General features: G+C 34.8%; 1 protein-coding gene across 1 annotated transcript; it reads right to left on the bottom strand.

Moving 5' to 3' along the window:
• Window positions 1-10645: 10645 nt before the first annotated feature.
• LOC139088572 (pancreatic triacylglycerol lipase-like) lies at window positions 10646-17334 on the bottom strand. The gene is made up of 5 exons (XM_070637842.1): window positions 17277-17334; window positions 11643-11868; window positions 11117-11245; window positions 10813-11058; window positions 10646-10709 (listed from the first exon to the last, which is right to left on the bottom strand). Exons 1-5 carry the CDS (start codon window positions 17332-17334, stop codon window positions 10646-10648), a joined length of 723 nt encoding a protein of 240 aa, XP_070493943.1.
• Between the last annotated feature and the right edge of the window lie 1121 nt (window positions 17335-18455).

Here is an 18455-nt window from a genome sequence, read left to right as displayed (position 1 = left end):
GTATCCGACAAAATTACCCCGTCCACCCCATTTCTCTCATTAATCTTGCTAACAAAAAAACATCCATGAGGGACCCCACCTAACTGATAATTTTGTTGAGATAGAAAATTGTTCATTATTTTCTCCAGCAAACAGCATGTATACGCGAGGGTAAACACTGGCACACAGACGTAGAGTAGAGAAAAAAAACAATCACGAAAGGATTATTGATAAATAAACATTTTATCGCTTCAACCTCTACACTTATGTTGAAATTATGATGCGGTTTTAGTCAAATTACAGATTCATTAACATTGAATTTATGCTTCATATATATACCTACGCGAAAATGGGATAGGGAGAATACAAAGCAGTAAATTGTATTTTGTAAATATCTGAAAAATATTCAGCATGTGAGGTAGATAGAATAAGTTAAATGAGTGCTATCAATATAATACACATTACATTAAGATAGAAAATTCAAATTTATATGTATGTTTATAGTCAGCCATAAGGAACGTTGATAAAAGCTTTCAATGGGCTTAAAAGCTTCGAGTATCATTTAAAGTAATGAACGCATTAAAATGAGTCAGGAAGGAGGGATAAGTACACACATTTCAGATAAATTAATTGCTTTTACGAACAGCAGTACAGCATGTGAAGTTGAGGGGAAGTGCATTAAAAGTTCGAAAAATACTTGGAAATATGGAAAATCTTCCTGAGTGGATTGAAAGTTTTTGTTGAGAGCGTTGATGGATGCATTATATTTTAAGTCACGGATTGTGTTTGGGGCTTGCTGACTTGTTACTTTAATGCTTTTTGAGTTTTACTACTTACTATTTTTTCTACAATCCTAGATGAAGGGTTGTAGCCTGAATGCAAGGGCACGGAGAGGGGTTGAACTTTGGTTGACTTAGGTATAGGTATAACCCCCTGTATACCCCCCTAAAATGACCATAACACCTTCACAACCCCTTAACAAAATTCACAGATCTCATACCCAAATCCATGAGAATTCTGTCCATCATTTAAGACTTCCATCAGCTTTTTCATTCTTCATTTTATGTCCTCAGTTTATCTCACGTGCACACCAAGAATCGATGATAAAAATCCTTGTGGATTTATTCCTTCTTTTTATTTTATTACATTCTGTTTATGTCATCATAACATTTAGATTTCCTCTCATCTTCCGATCATGCCTTTTAAAACATGGCAATTTTCCGTAAAATTGTATTGTGTTGGGAAAGTATGGTGATGAGGTTCAGGTTAAGTGGAGTGAAAGGCGCAAAATTTGAGTAGTTTAAGCATTATTTAAGATACTTAGTGTGCTCATGATTGTATTGAGTGTACTGAGTGTACTAGTAAGTATGTTCAGTCCCTCTAAGGTCAATTGAGTCCATTAAGTCTATTTACCAGTACCAGTAACCATGACACTAAATCACCATCCCAAAAGAAACATCTTCCAAGCTTCCAACATCATTCCAAATCCAAATTTCATTCCCATCCAACAATCATATCCATTACATAGTCTATTTCAGACATATGAGTCTAAACGATCAATATTCATAAAAATAAATCGATATAAAATGTTAAAAACTCTTCTAAAAGTTGAAGAGTCATAAAACTAATAGCCATTCAATGCCAAAAATTCACGGTGTTAACAATTCAGTCAACGACAATTTCCATTTCGATAAAAAAAATTCCACTTCCAATAAAACAATTCACAATAATATCTGTTGATTGAAAAACTCTGTAACAGAAGAGATAAATACAGTGCAAAAAATAAAATATACAATGAACACCTCTAAAGCTTATTGACAAAGTGTTCTTCACAATCGATTTTCTCACAAAATCCGCGAAAATGCTCTGAAAAGTCATCAAAAAAGGTGGTGAGAAAAAAAGAGAATTGAGGAGACACAAAGGGGGTCGTATGTAAATAATGTGGAGTAATATCAACAAAAGTTTGATTTAAGGCTATGCCAGGAGCTTTCTCAGTGAGCACCAGCTACTCCTTGGGCTTATCTAGTGACCCTAACGACGTTACTCTTTGGGAATACCCCGGGATTGCAAAGATACATCTCCCTGGAAGCTTCCAGTGATCCCAACGACACTCTCATATGGATGCAGTCTGTGACCACAATGACGCACTTCACTGGACAAATCCAGTGACCCTAACGACGTTCCTCTCTGAACGTAACCACTAGTCTCGAAGACGCCTCTCTCTAAATGTACCCAGTAACCTCAAAGACGCCCCTCTCTGGACGTTCTTAGTGACCTCAACGACCCCCTCCCCTGAACATGCCTCTGTACTATACGCCAGTGTTCAGCTAAGAAGCGCAGACTAGCATTTCCTGCATTTTAAATGCGCAATCAATGACCGAACCCTAATAAACCCTCAAAATCACTAGCCACCATTACCAAACAACCCCAAAAGTAATTCCCTACCGAACCATCAATGTGATTCGACAATAAAAACGAAAGAATCCAAAAAAGAAACACAAAAAGTCAAATGGGTCGATGGCAATTTTTATTGAAATTGTTTTCACTTTATTCCGTTCCATTTTCTTAAAGGCAGTGCGAACTGAGACATATTTCACAGCAATTTTATTGCAAAACATTAAAATGAAATCTTTACGTCGCGCCACATACAGTGCCAGTGCGAAAAAAAAAGTGAGATGAAAATGATAAAACATAAACCTTAGTTAGGATGTATGAAGCCTTGATTTGTTTGAAATTTATTTTCATTACTGATTGTTAACAATTTTTTTATATATATTCTCAATTGCTTCTTCCTGCTCACACTATGACTTACACATTTGCTACCAATTTAATGTCTTTAAAGTCATTTCATGCTGATTTATGATTGCAAGATGGAAGTCAGCAACAAATTGAATATTACTCAGTTAAGATTACATATTGGCATGGATGCAGGAGGCGAAAGAGAGAATTGAAATGTATGCAAAATGGAATGAAATTTTCAAACTTAAGTTGGAGATGAGAAATTCTTCTTTTTTCAAGGGGGCGATTGGAAGTGATGTGTATTGAGTATTGGGGTTTAAACGGCTGGGAGACTTAATGGTTTCAGATTTCTTGACTTGAATGGATTGTCAAGATTAGGATGAGATTGAGCTCAAGGCGATTTTGAGATTCATTAAGCACGTCTCAAGATTCTAAAGGAAGGCAGTCCTTCAGTCTTCCCAATGTCGTGGCTTCGAAAGATTCTTGGAATCATGATGATACCGAGACATTGTTCCCTTATCAAGAAACGAAATAAGGATTCGTAAGATTTCTCAAGTCTGGATACCTTGAGAAACTCAACAATCTCTCAATACCTCCACCACGTCTCATGAATCGAGGGAAATTCAACATCCTTATCAACCCCTCAACCAGCAATGAGATTTAAATGAGTCGGATTATTGAGGCTGTATCAGCTCAATTTGTCTGTATTTCTGGCTATCTCTTAACAAATGCTCCTCTTTCTGAATACATCCTTGCTCTTAACACTCCTTAATCACAGAATGACCTTCAACCCCATCCATAAAGTTCAGCTACTCTAGTCTATGTTTCCCCGAAGTCTAGGTCTCGACATCAGAAGCCCTTACTCCATCCACCTAAACTAACTTCTCATCACACCAGACATCATAACCAAACAAACCCCCACCTCCTTACTCCAAATGTGGAGTCATGCTGAGAAAAATAAAAATTTCTTTTTTTTTTCATGTGCAGATTGAACATTTTAACGTCATGACATTTTATATGGAAATTCGTTGACAGAGAAAAGATGAGGAATGAAAGATGAGAATTTATTTCTCAAATAAAGGCTGGGGACGCATTTTTTATTTGCAAGAATTATTGGAATTTTTAAGAAATTCTCGGCTTTTTTTATTGAAAATGGGAAGATTTTACGTCTATCTTCGGTCATTGATCTGTGGATTATACAGCATATATTAAAATCCCTTTATGTCTTCATCAAAATAAATTAACCCGGGAAGCACATGAAGTTGAATTGGATGAAATTTCGGCTCCAGTTTGACTTGACTGTGACGTGAGGTTGGATATCATCAAAACTGGCATGAAGCATAAGACTTGCTGACCTGTGGACAGACTTTTGGTCATTTCTACGCCAAGTTAACTTGACTTTGGCCTGAGACTAGATTTCATCGAATCTGGCATGAACCTGAAGTCATGCTGGCTTAAAGACACATTTTCGGCTATTGCTACTCCCTGCACTGTTCGGGCAAGGCCCAACAAATTACCATAAAATGTCTATTCCGACAAACTTGCTTTTAATTTCCCATTCCAAATTATTCATTCTAAAATATCAAATATCACGCTCTTAAATAGATTCGAGCTCATCCTTCATGATGTATTAGCTTCATCAATCCTACAAAAACCTCATAACAAACATACATACATACATACGTGTATCACAATCGATACACGAGCACATAAGTCATTGACTTAACATAAATCACGTCAAAATAAATATAAATTTGCTATCAAGCAGTTGAAATTTTAATAATGCATGACCTATAAGCATCAAGTTTAAAAATAAATTATTATTTTTTTTTTTTGTTGTTGCTAGTGATGAACAGACAGACATTCATCATGATATCATCATTCGCATTAAAATTATCACGCTAAAAAATCATTCAATTTATTTTATTTTTGCAGATTCAGAAATATGAAAATGCTTCTTTATCACCACAGGATATTTCATATGTTGAAACATATATGTGCATGTTTTAATGTGTACAGATACACAAGGCACACGCAATTTTCATTTATTTTTCAGAAGTTTGGATTCAACATTAATAATTTTTGATGGTTAAATTTATTTTTGTTCGATATTAGAGGGGCTATGTGGGTGTTAGATGATGCAGATTGTCCAATTAGATTGGATTTTTTGAGAGTCTATACATAGACGTAGCCTAAAATATTTGGACTTAGGGGAGGGGGTTTAGAATTTTTTTTGTATGGATCTTGATAAATTAGGGATGAATTTTTGGATTTTTGTCTTGAAAACCCCTAGAAACTATAAGAATTTCGCCCAAAAAGGTGAGAAGGGCTACCCCAAATTTCTCGCCTCACTGGATACGCTCTTAATACTCCAATGCCGATAAATCCCAAAGTCTCGATCGCAATTCCGTATCATAAGTGTCAAATTCCAGTCCTAGATGCAATTGAGACTCTAAATTCGTAGTAGAAATAGCAATATGCGAGCTTCGTCGCTTACCAGTTCACCTTTTGCAGGTGGCCCCTTCCACAGGTTGTCTTCTGTCGATGGTCATTTCAATTAATTGCCGCTTAGAAGTTAGTCGACAAGCTGCAGTTGTGGTCAACGACGGAAGTTGTCAACCTGCAAAAGAAGTCATCGCTGGAGGTCACAAATTGTAATAGGAATCACCCACAGAAGGCAACAATCTGTAAGAAGGAAAAACCTACGAAAGTCCTGATTCAATGGGTTTTCGCCGATTATTTCTCCCTGTATAACAACTCTAGTTTGTAGGTCACCATGACCAGACTATGAAAACTTATTGGCTATCTGATTTAAATCTATTTTAGTCAATAACAGCTTATAGTCATACTGAAGTCCAAGAGCATGATGACAATTCTCATCAGTGATAGATATACACAAACTACTACATACTAAACAGAGTTCCAATACGGTTGATTGTTAGTCGGCTTTAGTCGACCAAACCAACTTTAGTCGACTAAGCCCGACTTCAACCTCTGCTACTAAATATTGACATATTAATGTAATTAAGCATGATTATATTCTGTAAAACTAAATTTATCTCTATTTGAATATCAGCTTACAAAAATAATTACAGAATTTTCTATTTCCATGCCAAAGTTAATCCCCCGACCATAAATATTCTCTCTATAAATTAATCCTAAATATTTCAATATTTTCACTCGTTTACATATTCATCCACAACTCGCACTCGATACTCTATGTTTGATTTATTTTAGTGCAATAAAAATATTCATTATTGATTTATCAAATATTTAAATACACAGACACACATATTCGTTTGGAAGATATACAGCTACAGTGATTTTTTCAATTATCTATTCAGGAAAATTTATGAGCTTTAAATGCCTCACGGGTTATCGGTGGCAATAGAGACTCATGCTTTAAATTCACCTTGAGCTAAAAAAAAATCGAAATGAGAATTGAAAATTGTGTAGCTGAATGTGAATGTTCATTTCCTCTTGTGTACAGTAAAGTGGCTTAATGTCAAAATAAAACTGCTATAAAAAAGAGAATCCCTTAAAGGAAGCGAGAACAGAAACGGTGAAAAGAGCAGGAATGAATGACGGGAATACGTTAGTTCCATATGTTCACATGCTTAAGCATAAAACAGTGCATAATATCTCAACATGAATCACTGTACATACATACATGCTACAATGAGTGCTAAAGACAAAATGGCTCAGTTTAAAATTCAAATTTTTTATCCACCATACCCAACTTCACTTTTACAATCATATCCTAAATAAAGGAAAGAAAATGGGAACAACAAGCAGTAACAACAGTCACTTTTAACTATAAGATTTATCACATTCATAGGAAATGGAAGTAAGAAATAATTTTTTATAGTGAAGTAGTATAACGATCAGAATTTCTCAAGTGATTTGAGTACTTAGGGGATATATCTTTTAGTGCTGGTTTTTATGTGGTTTATTGGGGTTTTTATGGGCTGTCATGGTTGATGGTGTTTTAAGATCCTTCAGGAAATGGAACATTTCTATAGTTCAAGGTTATTTTTGAAGTTTTTGAGCTATTCTGAGTCTGTGTAGATATGGTTATCAAACACATATTCAGTATCATATTCAAGAGGAGGTAATGGGGGTTTTAGACCTATGAAACAATTTCAGGCTACTTTCTTGGATTGTACTCTCCTGAGTGTGTATCTGAACTTGTCATGACACAGAATCACGTCATGTCGCGATACAATTGTGTGTCATGGAACATAGGTTAAGAAGCACTGTTGTAGAACATTGTAGAATGCTTTCACACTGCATCAAGTTTAATAACACCGTGGATCAATTTCACCTTCTCGCGATGGAGGTCATTTATTTAATAAAAATAGACACAAGTCTGGCCGCAGATAACGAAGTTAAACGACAATCTGATTAATTCAAAGTGTAGTGGTCTAAAAAGACTTACTTACTTACTTACTTACTAAATCACAATTAATCTGTACTGTCAGGAAAGAAAGTAAGTTAAAGAACATAACATAACAACCCTGGACCTTTATATCATACCTTGATCAGAGTCTAACCATAAAATTTAGTCAATGGACTACAATCTAATGTATCTCCCGTACTTCAGAGCTCAATGGCAGCTCAAAATTTTATATGCATTCGTGTCCACTTGATCCAATTTCGAGCTCTAAACCTACAAGACAATATGACTATCTCCCTCACAACACTTCCATATCCTCCAAGTTTATTATAAAAATTCCTCAAAAAAAAAATAGCAAAACAGCAGTAAGAGAGCTGCATCTGTATAATATTCAAGAAATATAAACATAAAAAAATGAAACATGGCTTTTAAAGATGAAAACGATAACGTTTACCATAGACAGAAAGCAAAGCAAAAAAAAAAGAAGAGCGAAACGAGAAGGAGCAGCAAAAGAAAACAACATTAAAATGCCTTTTTAAAAATCATTTTGAGATGAATGAGGAACAGGAAAAAGAAGAAGATGAAACGAGCTTGCTTTCAATGTGCAATGATAAAAAAAAGAAGGAAGAGATTCTTATTCTTTGTGTGGCGAAGCGTTTCTTTCATGCTTTTATGCTCACATATTCCTTCATATAAAAACGACTTATTAAAAACTAATTTTTCAAATTTATGATAAATTGAGCACAATTGTGAGTTTGAAGTTCTTAGTTCATTTTTATCCTTGAATCAAGATAGACTTTATAGCATATTTATGTCATTTTTAGGGGAAATATTTTGCATAAATTTAAAGCATTACCGATGATTTATTACAGACGACCACAGGATGCCCCGGTATATAGAGTAATCTTTGCAGACTTTATGGATGGCAAAAGATCAATAGGAAGACCGAAAATGTCCTGGATTGGTTGTGTGGATAAGGATGCTAGAGTTCTCAATATCCCTAATTGACAGAAATTATCGAAAGATAGAGCTGTCTACAGACGTTCTTTAAACGCGGCAATGGGCCCCCGTGCGCCCCAGCCAAGGAAGTAGGTAAGTAAGTAAAGAAGATTTATAAAATATTGTCAATATCTCAAGTGTATTTACTGCTCCACATTCGATTCAGCAAGACAGATCAGCAGCATTCTCAGCCTTAGAAGATTTTCAATTTTTAAATGTATTTTCTATTCAGGAAATGCACTCAAAAAGCATGCGAGTCCGGAAGTAATCAATCGAAATATTCTTCTATTGTATTTCAAGAATTTCATTTGAAAAAATAGTTCAAACGAGGATTTAATGTGCTTCTCATATACATAGTAGAGGTAGGAAGGTGACGTAGTTAGGGGTGTAGCCAGGGTATAGCCTGGATTTTGAGGTTTTCTGACTATTGCGTATTGTAAATCTCACTTTTAAGGTGAAAGCAGCTCATTGCTAATATGGTAAGTGGTCATTCGCTTATTATGCAAGCGGGAGTTGGAGGTCCAAAAAGATTTTTCACGTTACGTAATAAATGAATAGTTCCTATTCAGAATTTCTATTCTTAAAAGTCTATAAATAACAAGAAATTCCAATTAAAATTTAAGTAGCAAATTGAAAATATTTCTTCTAATTTATAAGCATTCCCACCATAATTTCACTTCCAATGTATGCTCCCTGGCTAAGATTATGCACTACATACATATATTATTCAGAACACAACAGCTATTAATAAGCTGAAGCATTTATCATTGACTTAAGAGTTATTTTTAAAAACATCCCAGTAATGCCTGCAAAGTCACAATCCAAATGATCAATAAAAGACAATAATTACAAGACATTATTATCCCCTGTAAAGTGCTCTCAAGACACTTTTTCATGTTCATTGTGAGGTAGATGAGAATAAGCAGATCATGAGCTCATCGCATTCCAAGGCACTTTAATACTTAATGTTCATGTTTTGTGTCACGCACAACAATATTTTGAGCCTTTAGAAATTCTTCAGTAAATAACAACAACTTCCAGCTTTAATATTTGCTTTCATTTATGCCAGGGGTGGACAACCTGTGTGCTGTGACACTAGTTTGTAGGTTGACACCAGTTTATAGGTAAGAATGTTTAGAAATGCAAGGAATCGGATGCTGGTCGAGGATGCGAACCTCGTGGTGTGCCATGGAGGACAAAAGGTTGTCCAGCACTGCCTTACCCCCTTCACGTTCGCACTACACCAAAAAAAAATTTCGTAAAGAAATAAAAATTGATTAAAAAAATTCTTTTTTTTTTCTTGTGAAAAGCTCATGAAAAAAGCCATTGAGGAACGACGACAACGAAAAAGAGAACAATGTTGAATGAGGGGCGCGCGTCGGAAATAAAGGCAGGAGAAAGGAATTACATGAATGTTGAATGACTTTTCATATTTTGCTCTCTTTATAAACTTTCCCTTCGAGCATCTTCCATTTATAAATATATATTTCTTGCCTGTCTGCCTCTCATGCCTCTGCCTTTGCCATTGCCTCACGTTGAATGCGAAATGATGAAGTTACTTAAAAAGTTCATGCATTATTAAGAGACATTTTCAGAGACAGCAGATGAAGACGAAGAAACAAAAAAAAATAAGTTTTACGGTCGAAAATGGAACAAATGAAATATTTCAAAAATTGTAAAATGTTTCAAGCTTTTGTTGCTGCTGCCTTCTTTTGAAGGAAAGGTCTTAATCATACGTTCCACACAATTTCACAATATTATATTGTTTGGTAATTCACAAGGGATGGCTTAGTCATGATTTATAATAACGTAGTTGTATACAGCATATAATCGTGTATATATTGTAAACTATTCTCAACATGAAGCATAAGAAAATAAAAGGATTGTGGATAGTAAAATTTAGTGAATGAGAAAATTGGATTGTAATCTTGTGAATGGCAGTTGTGAGGTGACTTTGGGCTTTTTTAGTGTGCTTGATGGGAATTTTGAGGAATATTTTTATAGTCAGTTGGTGATGTCATAGGGGTGCACTTTCTGGACACTTGGAGGGTCACTTATCTGTATGTTAATGCTCATCATGGTTGTTTCATTTTTTGACAAGATTTTGACAATTTCTGATCATTTTTGGACAAGATTTTGACAATTTTTGGTAATTTTTTGACAAGATTTTGACAATTCTTGATCATTTCTTCATCCTTAATCCCCACCATTATAGATCACTGTCTACATGTCATTGATACATGACCAACACTAAAGTCCATCACCCCAATCCCACCGACTGACATGTGACTCATCAGAAAAATCTAAAATCCCATCAAAACCCAACAATTTGCCACCCCAAACCCCCCACAAAATGACTCTAAACTAATTATATCCTCTCAAAATACATAGTCAGTCACAAGATACAGCATGAAAAGAATCAAAAATTTAATAATTTCAAACAATTTTATTGCCCCTCATGTACACAAAAAAGAAAGTATTTCAAAAGCACTTTTAATCCACTTAAAATAAATATATTTTTCGTAGCCATTTTCACAACTCATCTTTGCCAAATGGAAATGTACTAAATGTCTGCAAATAAAAGACACCTCGGGTGCTATTGTAGAGAAATGAGAGAGAAATTTCATCCATTAAATTAATTTTTTTTGTGCTGTGCAGGTCTTGTAAAATACAGACATGAATGGGTACGACAAACATACTTATGGTCTGTGTGCTCACCCATCATAACCACATTTGATCCATTATGGCAATTACGATGTGCAGTAGGCAATTGAATTAACGACAATTCGCATTGATGAGCTAGGAATGTAGTCGGAAGCAGAATTGATTCAGCAAAATAGTTTGTGACACGATAATGACTACATGCTGTGAATGAGATGAGATCTGATGTCTCACAACCCGGCTGTGGTGCTATACCACCGTTTGGAAAAAATGCAGCATGTCCTCTATACGATAAAATTGCATCAAAATAAAAAAAAAATGAAATAAAAATAAATTTTCTACCTGACTTCAAATTCACCAGCCAATCCGGCAGACGTGTGAATTGAATCAACAAATAGGAAGTCATTTCGGCTATATGCATCAGTCGAAAATTTTGTGAATAATGGTCCAGCAGGATCTAGAGCTGTTAATCTAATAGAGAAATTAGAAAATTTTCTCTCAGCTTATTTCTATGTGTCGTTCATTTAGCCAGTCATTGTTCGATGTGAAGGTATTGTTGTAGACTGGATCAGTGGTGGACAAACTGTGTGTTGCGGACCACCTTGATGGTAAGCCTTGATCAAATTCAAGCATCGATTAAGTTTCATGACAACTCAAGTAAATTCTTCAATATTGTGCCGCGACACACAGGTTGTCCACCACTGGACTAAAGCTTCAAACTCAATTATCACTGTTTCTCCCCTAAAATTTGTTTATTTCTATTTCTAATCATTGCTTCCATTAAAAGTAAGCTGAATAATTCACAAAAAATCCATAATAAAATATGGATCTATACACAATCAAGCCTCTTGATCACCTTAACACTCACCTGCCAATTTCCCCATCGAAACATCTTCCCACATGCGTTGCTATTTGACATCCCAAACTATGTCCAATCATATGAAGATTTGCAATATCCACTTGAGTCTCTTTTAAAAAATATCTCAATTTTCCACAAATTTTACCAGCAATGCTTGTAATTATACGTCTAGCAACAACGTACGGAAGTTCAGCTGCATCCCGCCAATCAACTGCTAATACATTACTATTGTTTACTTTTAGATAAGCATGTAGCACCGGATTTATAGAGATATGATTTGAAAAGGCATTCCATCCATGAACCATTAATTTTAAATCTTTGGCATGAAAGTCGGTGTGCTTCCATTTCGGGTCAATTGATGATATTTCTATTGGAGTGTCGATTGTGAGGATGCTGTTGGAAGACAAGAAATAATGATAATGTACGGAAGAGCTAGGAGCTTTGACTTGTTTTAAAATGGAATTTTAATGTTAGCTAGTGTGACTCTTATTAATTACAGACTAGAGCTTGAAGTCACCCGAATAACACAAATCGGTCAATCGATCAAAAATCCGGTTCCAGACCTTTGTGACTCTGATTTCGTGCTGGATTCGGCTTCAATCGGACACCAGGCCTGTGAGACTTTGACTTGATGCTGGTTTCGGTTTCAATGCAACATCAGATCTGTATGACTCTGATATGATACTAATTTTGGTTTCAATCGCCGGATTAGGTTGGCTTGACTCTGACCAGGTACTAGCTTTTGTTCAAATCTGGCATCCAGTTGCCGTGACTCTGACTTGATGCTAGTTATGATTCAAATCGAACTACAAGCTGACGTGACTCTGACTTGGTGCTTGCTTAGGTTTCAATTCGGAACCAGGTTTATGTGACTCTCGCAGGCTAGCGTGACTCAGGCCACAATTAACCGACTGTGTACTATTATGATCGACTCATGCCGATTTTTTTATACAAAATCAGGGTCAATTTTAAGCTCATTGAACTTGCCGAGCTTAAGGTCTCAAGATTACATGACTTGAAGTCGATCCAACTTGATACAAATGATGTTGACTTCAATTCTATTCGAGTCTATTCGGCTTCAAGCTTTGTTTTCAAAAAAGCACTTCAGAACCTTAATTTCGTGACCCAAAGTCATCTTAATACAATTCCTATACGCAATTTGGAAAATTTGGAAATTATTTGAAGAAATCCTCAACAAATCAAAATTGACAACAACTCAAAGAATAGCAAAAAATATCCTCAGTGCCCATTTTAATTACCCCACTCTCTCCCTCCCATCTCATTTAATTTGACATTAATTACTTTGGATAAAACAGCAATTTAATTGTCGACAATTCACGATCGTAATTTTCCACCAGATTTTCGCCAACAGTCCCGAAAACAAATAAAATGAAAACTGCGAAAATTTTCATGTTTCCTGTCGTTTCACTTTTTTTTTCGTACTCGGTTGCCGTTTCCATAAAATAACCGACAATGCAATGATTTTGAATTGCTGTAAGAACTTTTATTGCTTCTGAAGTCGTTTTTTTTTTGCTCTTTGTGTGCCCCTTTATGCCACAATGCAGAAGCGATGTTATCTCCAACAATAATAGAATTTTATTAAAATTGAAATGAAATGAAAACGATAAAAAAAATTATTTTTTCGAGGTCTGAGCTGGAGGAAATTTTAATTTTATTTCCTTGCCTGCACAAAAGCAAAATTACTCAATTATTACTCATATATAGTATGTCTTATCTACTTGGTTTGTGGATGAGAAGTTTAGCAATAATAATTTGAATTTTGCGTGCATCACGATAATACGTGAGTGAGGTGGAATGAGCTTTAGTGAAGATGATACGTGTGCATGCAGTTAATGATTGTAATTTTCGTGAAATAAAATTTTTTGATGATAATTAAGACTTGATTCTACTCTTTTTATGTGTGTTTTCTTTTGTTGAAAGGTTTTTGTGATTTAGATGTTTTTTGTGTGTGAACCTGAGTCATTAGAATGTGCGATTTTTGAGACTTTGTTCAGGGTCAAACAGTGCTGTAAAAATTGTAGAATAAAAAGGCAAAAGTCAGCATATTGGTCATTTATTCTAATAACTGGGTTTAGTCAAAGAGAGTGACTTGTCGACAGGTGACTCCTTAATCCCCACACACTCTCCCCATCCCTGAATCCACCCATACTAGTCGGTCTTAAATGAGTTGGCATGACTCCAAGTAAAAGGCAAATTTTTGACCTTGTAGACTAATTGACCTACCAACTCTGATACTGTACTCATGCGGGATCGACCCACAAACCAAGCACTTCTGCCACTCCCCTTCCTCCCTCCTAAATGCACACCTGTTAATTGGATTTATATGACTGCAATTTAGAGGTGCAATATTTTTGTGCTAGCTTGTGGGAATCGACGCCAGCCCTCTGCACTCATCTTCTTCCTCCTCGACATACCCCTCCTCCCCCTTTAGTACACCCCTAGTTGAATTTAAACGAGTTGACAGTTCTCCAATTTGGGTGCATATTTTTGAACTTGTAAATTTGTAGTCCTACCAACTCTGTGCTATTGTACCTTTTACCACACAATAGTTTCAAATTGGTAACCAACCCCTTTCTCCAGTAAAGAAGGCACAATATATTCATAATCTAAAATTTGGCAAAAACAATTCTTGATGATTAAATTTGTTTTAATGACATTTGCGAAAAACAAAAAATGAAAAAAATAAACATAATTCAATGTCAAGACTCTGATTTGTAAATGCTCTCTCACTTGTTTCATTTCATATTGTTAAGTCGACACAACATGCTGACAACTGCTTCAACAAAGCCTGAATTTGATTGTATATTCTGCGATTTTGTTTGGAAAGAATGATTGGGTTTTGTGGATCAGATTGTCTAATGAGGGTGAGGATGGACATAAATGATGTTTTATATACAACTTTGGAATTTCAAGTACAAGATGCAGAGACCTGCAGGGGAGTATTCAGGTAGGGGGGTATTGAAACGTAATTGACCATAAACCACATACTTCCTTCCTTTAGATGCATATGTCAAGAATAGTATGAACATCCATTAAGCTCTACTGCTAATTGTCATCAATTTTGCATTTCTATGTCTAGCTAATTGCTAAGGTCCTTTAGTATCGGTTTCTAAGGCATTTAGCATACCTTGCCCTACCCTAACTTTGAATTGTTATAGGATACCCTACAAACCAACCTCCAAAACAGCACCAATTGACCAGATGAGCACCACATTCCTTCAACTTACCAACACAAAAAAATGTGTCCTTTATTCACATATTTTCCATCAAAATAATCTCAAGAGCTCAGAAAAATGCTGTAACAATCACAAACGTATCAGATTTAATTGAAATTGAATACGAGTAAACATAAAACTTGTGCATGATTCAATCACGAATGACATTTTATGAATCTCTTTATTCACTGTCGTCTCCGTTTCTCTCTTTATCTGTGTATGTATGTATATACAGCAATATATGCGATATTTGTAATAAAAACCCATCGATTTGAAGAAGCACATGAGAAGGAGCTGAAAAATATTATTGAAAAATTGAAAAAAAAGGGAGGAATAAGAAGATGTGGAATTCTGATGAATCAGCACAGAACTTGGAAAATATCATAAAAAATAATCAAAATGCATTTTATCGGTTCCTTCTTATATATACTTTTTTATGTTTATTCTCAAATGCCATACACTCATATACTCTCTTGAGTATCAATCAAATATATTTTAGAAGTTTAGCATCTGAAAATTTATGAAAAAATTCGACAATATATTTATCATCTGAGATTTTTTTGTACTTATTCTCGGGGTAGTATTTATGATTTATAGAATCATTATTGAATGAGATTGCATGTTAAAGTTCTTATTTCTTTATTCTTGAATATTGATGATTTGTGATGGAATCATTTGAATTTGATGATGAGATAATCGATAAAGGATTGAGATTAAATTTATATGGTGTGAGGTTGGTTTAAGGGGTCATTGTGCTATTGCTATCAAGAAGATACATAGCTGATTATATAAAGAAATATAGCATGAAAAGATACACTTTAACAATTTAGATTCAGAATATCCATGTTATCATTGCATCTTATGCGTTTCAGGACAGGGACACTCACAAAGGGGTAGCAAAGAGTGGGGTTTGACTCTAAAGCCATCCTTCAACTCACTTAAAACACGATTCTCAGAGCTAATGAAAAAACCTAGACCTACAGTTTAAAGTGGGATCCGAATCACTTTATTGCTGACCATTGCTTTATTTAGTCTACATAGAGAGGCTGAGTTGCGTTTCTAATAAGAATGATTAAGTAAGATTCAGTTCATTTTAATCTCGGGATTGATTTTGGAATTATGTACAATTTAGTTTGGAGATTGAAAACCCTATTCCATTGCACACTAACTTACTTTGCTTTTCGTGCAGGTTGTGATCCATGACCTTATTAGCTGTGATTCTAGTGCATATGATTCGAACGTGTCAACAATTTTCCATGCTAAGATTTGAATCCGTGATTGCTGAGTCAGTGTGTAATGATTAAGTCCCGGAGAACGAAGACACTATATGTAACAGATCCAATGCAAGTTGAAAACATGGAATCAATTATTCATTAAACCGTTATTATGGCTTTCTTAAGCGGCAAATTGCATTTTTAGCCATAAAACTTGGTCGGTATCAGCCATTATGGTGCCGTATGAGTAATTTCATAGCTTACCGTTAAAATAGTAATTTAGCTTTGCCCTGGCGAGCCCATTGTGCTATTCGTATTTATTGAGTATAAAATGTACTAAAACTTTCCATAAAATAGCATTTTCGATTGATTCTAGTGAAATTAAATTAATACTACTCGGCTCTACGAAAAGTGTTCCAAATACTCAGTATTGACGAGTTGTAAAGCATACCATATAACTTTACATTGCTTACTGATCAGCATAACAATTTCATATCCACAATTTTAGTATTTTTTTATGTTCTCAAAATTGCACATTTATCAGTTGAAAAATTCACAAAGGACTCTTTCACATGAAACATGAGAATTGCTTGCTACATGTCCGCTTTTTTTCATCCCCTTTGATATATTCTCCATAAAATTCTATGATCCATTTGTCGTCAATTATTATTATTCATATGAAATTTTATCCTCAATAAGATTTAAAAAAAAAAGTCTTTCGGTTCCTTTGATGATGATCATTGAGCATGAATGTTCTGTCTCTCTTTTTTGTGCCATATTCAAAGAGATATTCATAGTAATTTTCCTGTCCTTTCTTTTTTTGTACTTTGTAAGCATTTATAATGGACTTTTTTTCTCATCCAATTTCCCATTTCAGTTGCTTTTTTTAGATGCGGAAATGTTTTTTTCTCTTCACATTTTCATGCTCACTTCTTTTACAGTTTTTTTTGAAGAAGTTGCGGAAAATTTTGTTCTTGATTTTCCTTTTGATATCTGTTACAATATTCATGATTGGGAATATTGGACGAGAAGCATAAGGCTTGTATATGTTAAATTGATATAAGAGGATTGGGAAGCTGGAGAGCTGACTGATTTAGGTATCATATTAGATCATAGACAAAGATAGCCACAGAAGTGACCAGAACTCGAGCTGTTCCACAATTTTGTATAAAAAAGTCACATAGGTCACATACGTCTTCGAACACTATCAACAGCTATTCCTGGTCCATTTGGTAGCCAAAACACAAACATTATGAAAGCACAAAGGTTTTGGTGTCCTTATAAACTCCATTTAGATTTCATTTGCCGGAGCAGCACAATAAAGTTGCTAGTATGCCACTGTGTTGGTAGACTGACGATAAAATGAGAGGATACCCCTTCGGCTACATGTCGGCAAGATCGAGACTGCAATTTGAAGTAATCTCCTTTTCCCTTTAGCTTCCCATGAATCGCGTCCGATAAAGTGGAACCGGAAAACAGAATAAAATCTAGGTATGGATGCCTTTAATTATTGGAATACCATTTATCATTTAAAACGAAACTATGAACTGAGTTTAGTTCAATGACATAAAATTTCCAAGAAGTTAGACGTAGCTTAAAACGTAGTAATGCTTACAGCATCAATTTACATCAATCCATTTCCAGTCCAAATCTATCTAAGTGTATATAGTACAACTACCTACAGTTATATCTTCAAATTCCATCATGTTGCCTGTAGCAACATTTTAACCATACCCAAAAAAAAGATGTTCAGATATCTAGCATGATCAATCTGATTCAAATTGATGAGAGCGTTTAGCACATATTGACACAAATCCATCAATTCACTTTTTTTTCTATAACCAAAAAATTCCATCAAACTTTATACATAGCTCAATATGCTGACAATCAAATGTATTCACAAATGAAAATATTGATGTTGATGATGATGAAGACATATCCAAAAAAATGTAGAGTAGAACATCAATAATCAATATTCATCATCTGTTGGAGTTTGCACATGAATTCATCAATTTATAAAAATCTTTATTTTTTAATTTTGCTGAAAATTTATTTCAATTACAAAACCCGGAACAGCACACGTATCAATTCTCAAATGAGCACAACTCACTACATACCATATCCAAAATAAGACTCATTCGTTTCATTTTTCATATTTCGACAGCTTATTACAATATGTTACATCATTGTGAATGATATTTGATCGTTTTTCGCAATATCACATTGTGAAATGAATCCTTCTGTGATGTAAGTTTGGTGTGTACATTATATAATCTATATAGATTCATATTTTCATGTGTATGGGGATATATATTGGTTTAGGAGAAATTTGATTACAATGTGGAGTGAATCATATGATTTTGAAAAGGATG

The sequence above is a fragment of the Chironomus tepperi genome, unplaced genomic scaffold (assembly GCF_022539635.2).
Source record: "Chironomus tepperi strain 1889 unplaced genomic scaffold, CSIRO-AGI_Ctep_v1 contig_163, whole genome shotgun sequence".
In the NCBI taxonomy this organism is placed as follows: Eukaryota; Metazoa; Arthropoda; class Insecta; order Diptera; family Chironomidae; genus Chironomus; species Chironomus tepperi.
The sequence above is the reverse complement of the archived record's forward strand: the minus strand, read 5'-3'. Positions and strand labels throughout refer to the sequence as shown.

Bases quoted from the DNA above. Each gene is read 5' to 3' on its own strand.
- LOC139088572 (XM_070637842.1), bottom strand. From the start codon at position 17,334: ATGTTTGTGTTTTGGCTACCAAATGGACCAGGAATAGCTGTTGATAGT. The intron at 11,869-17,276 runs GTATGTGACCTA...CTTATCTAAAAG, and splicing joins TGTTGATAGTGTTCGAAGAC to TAAACAATAGTAATGTATTA. The intron at 11,246-11,642 runs GTGAGTGTTAAG...TTTCTCTATTAG, and splicing joins TTCGATGGGGAAATTGGCAG to ATTAACAGCTCTAGATCCTG.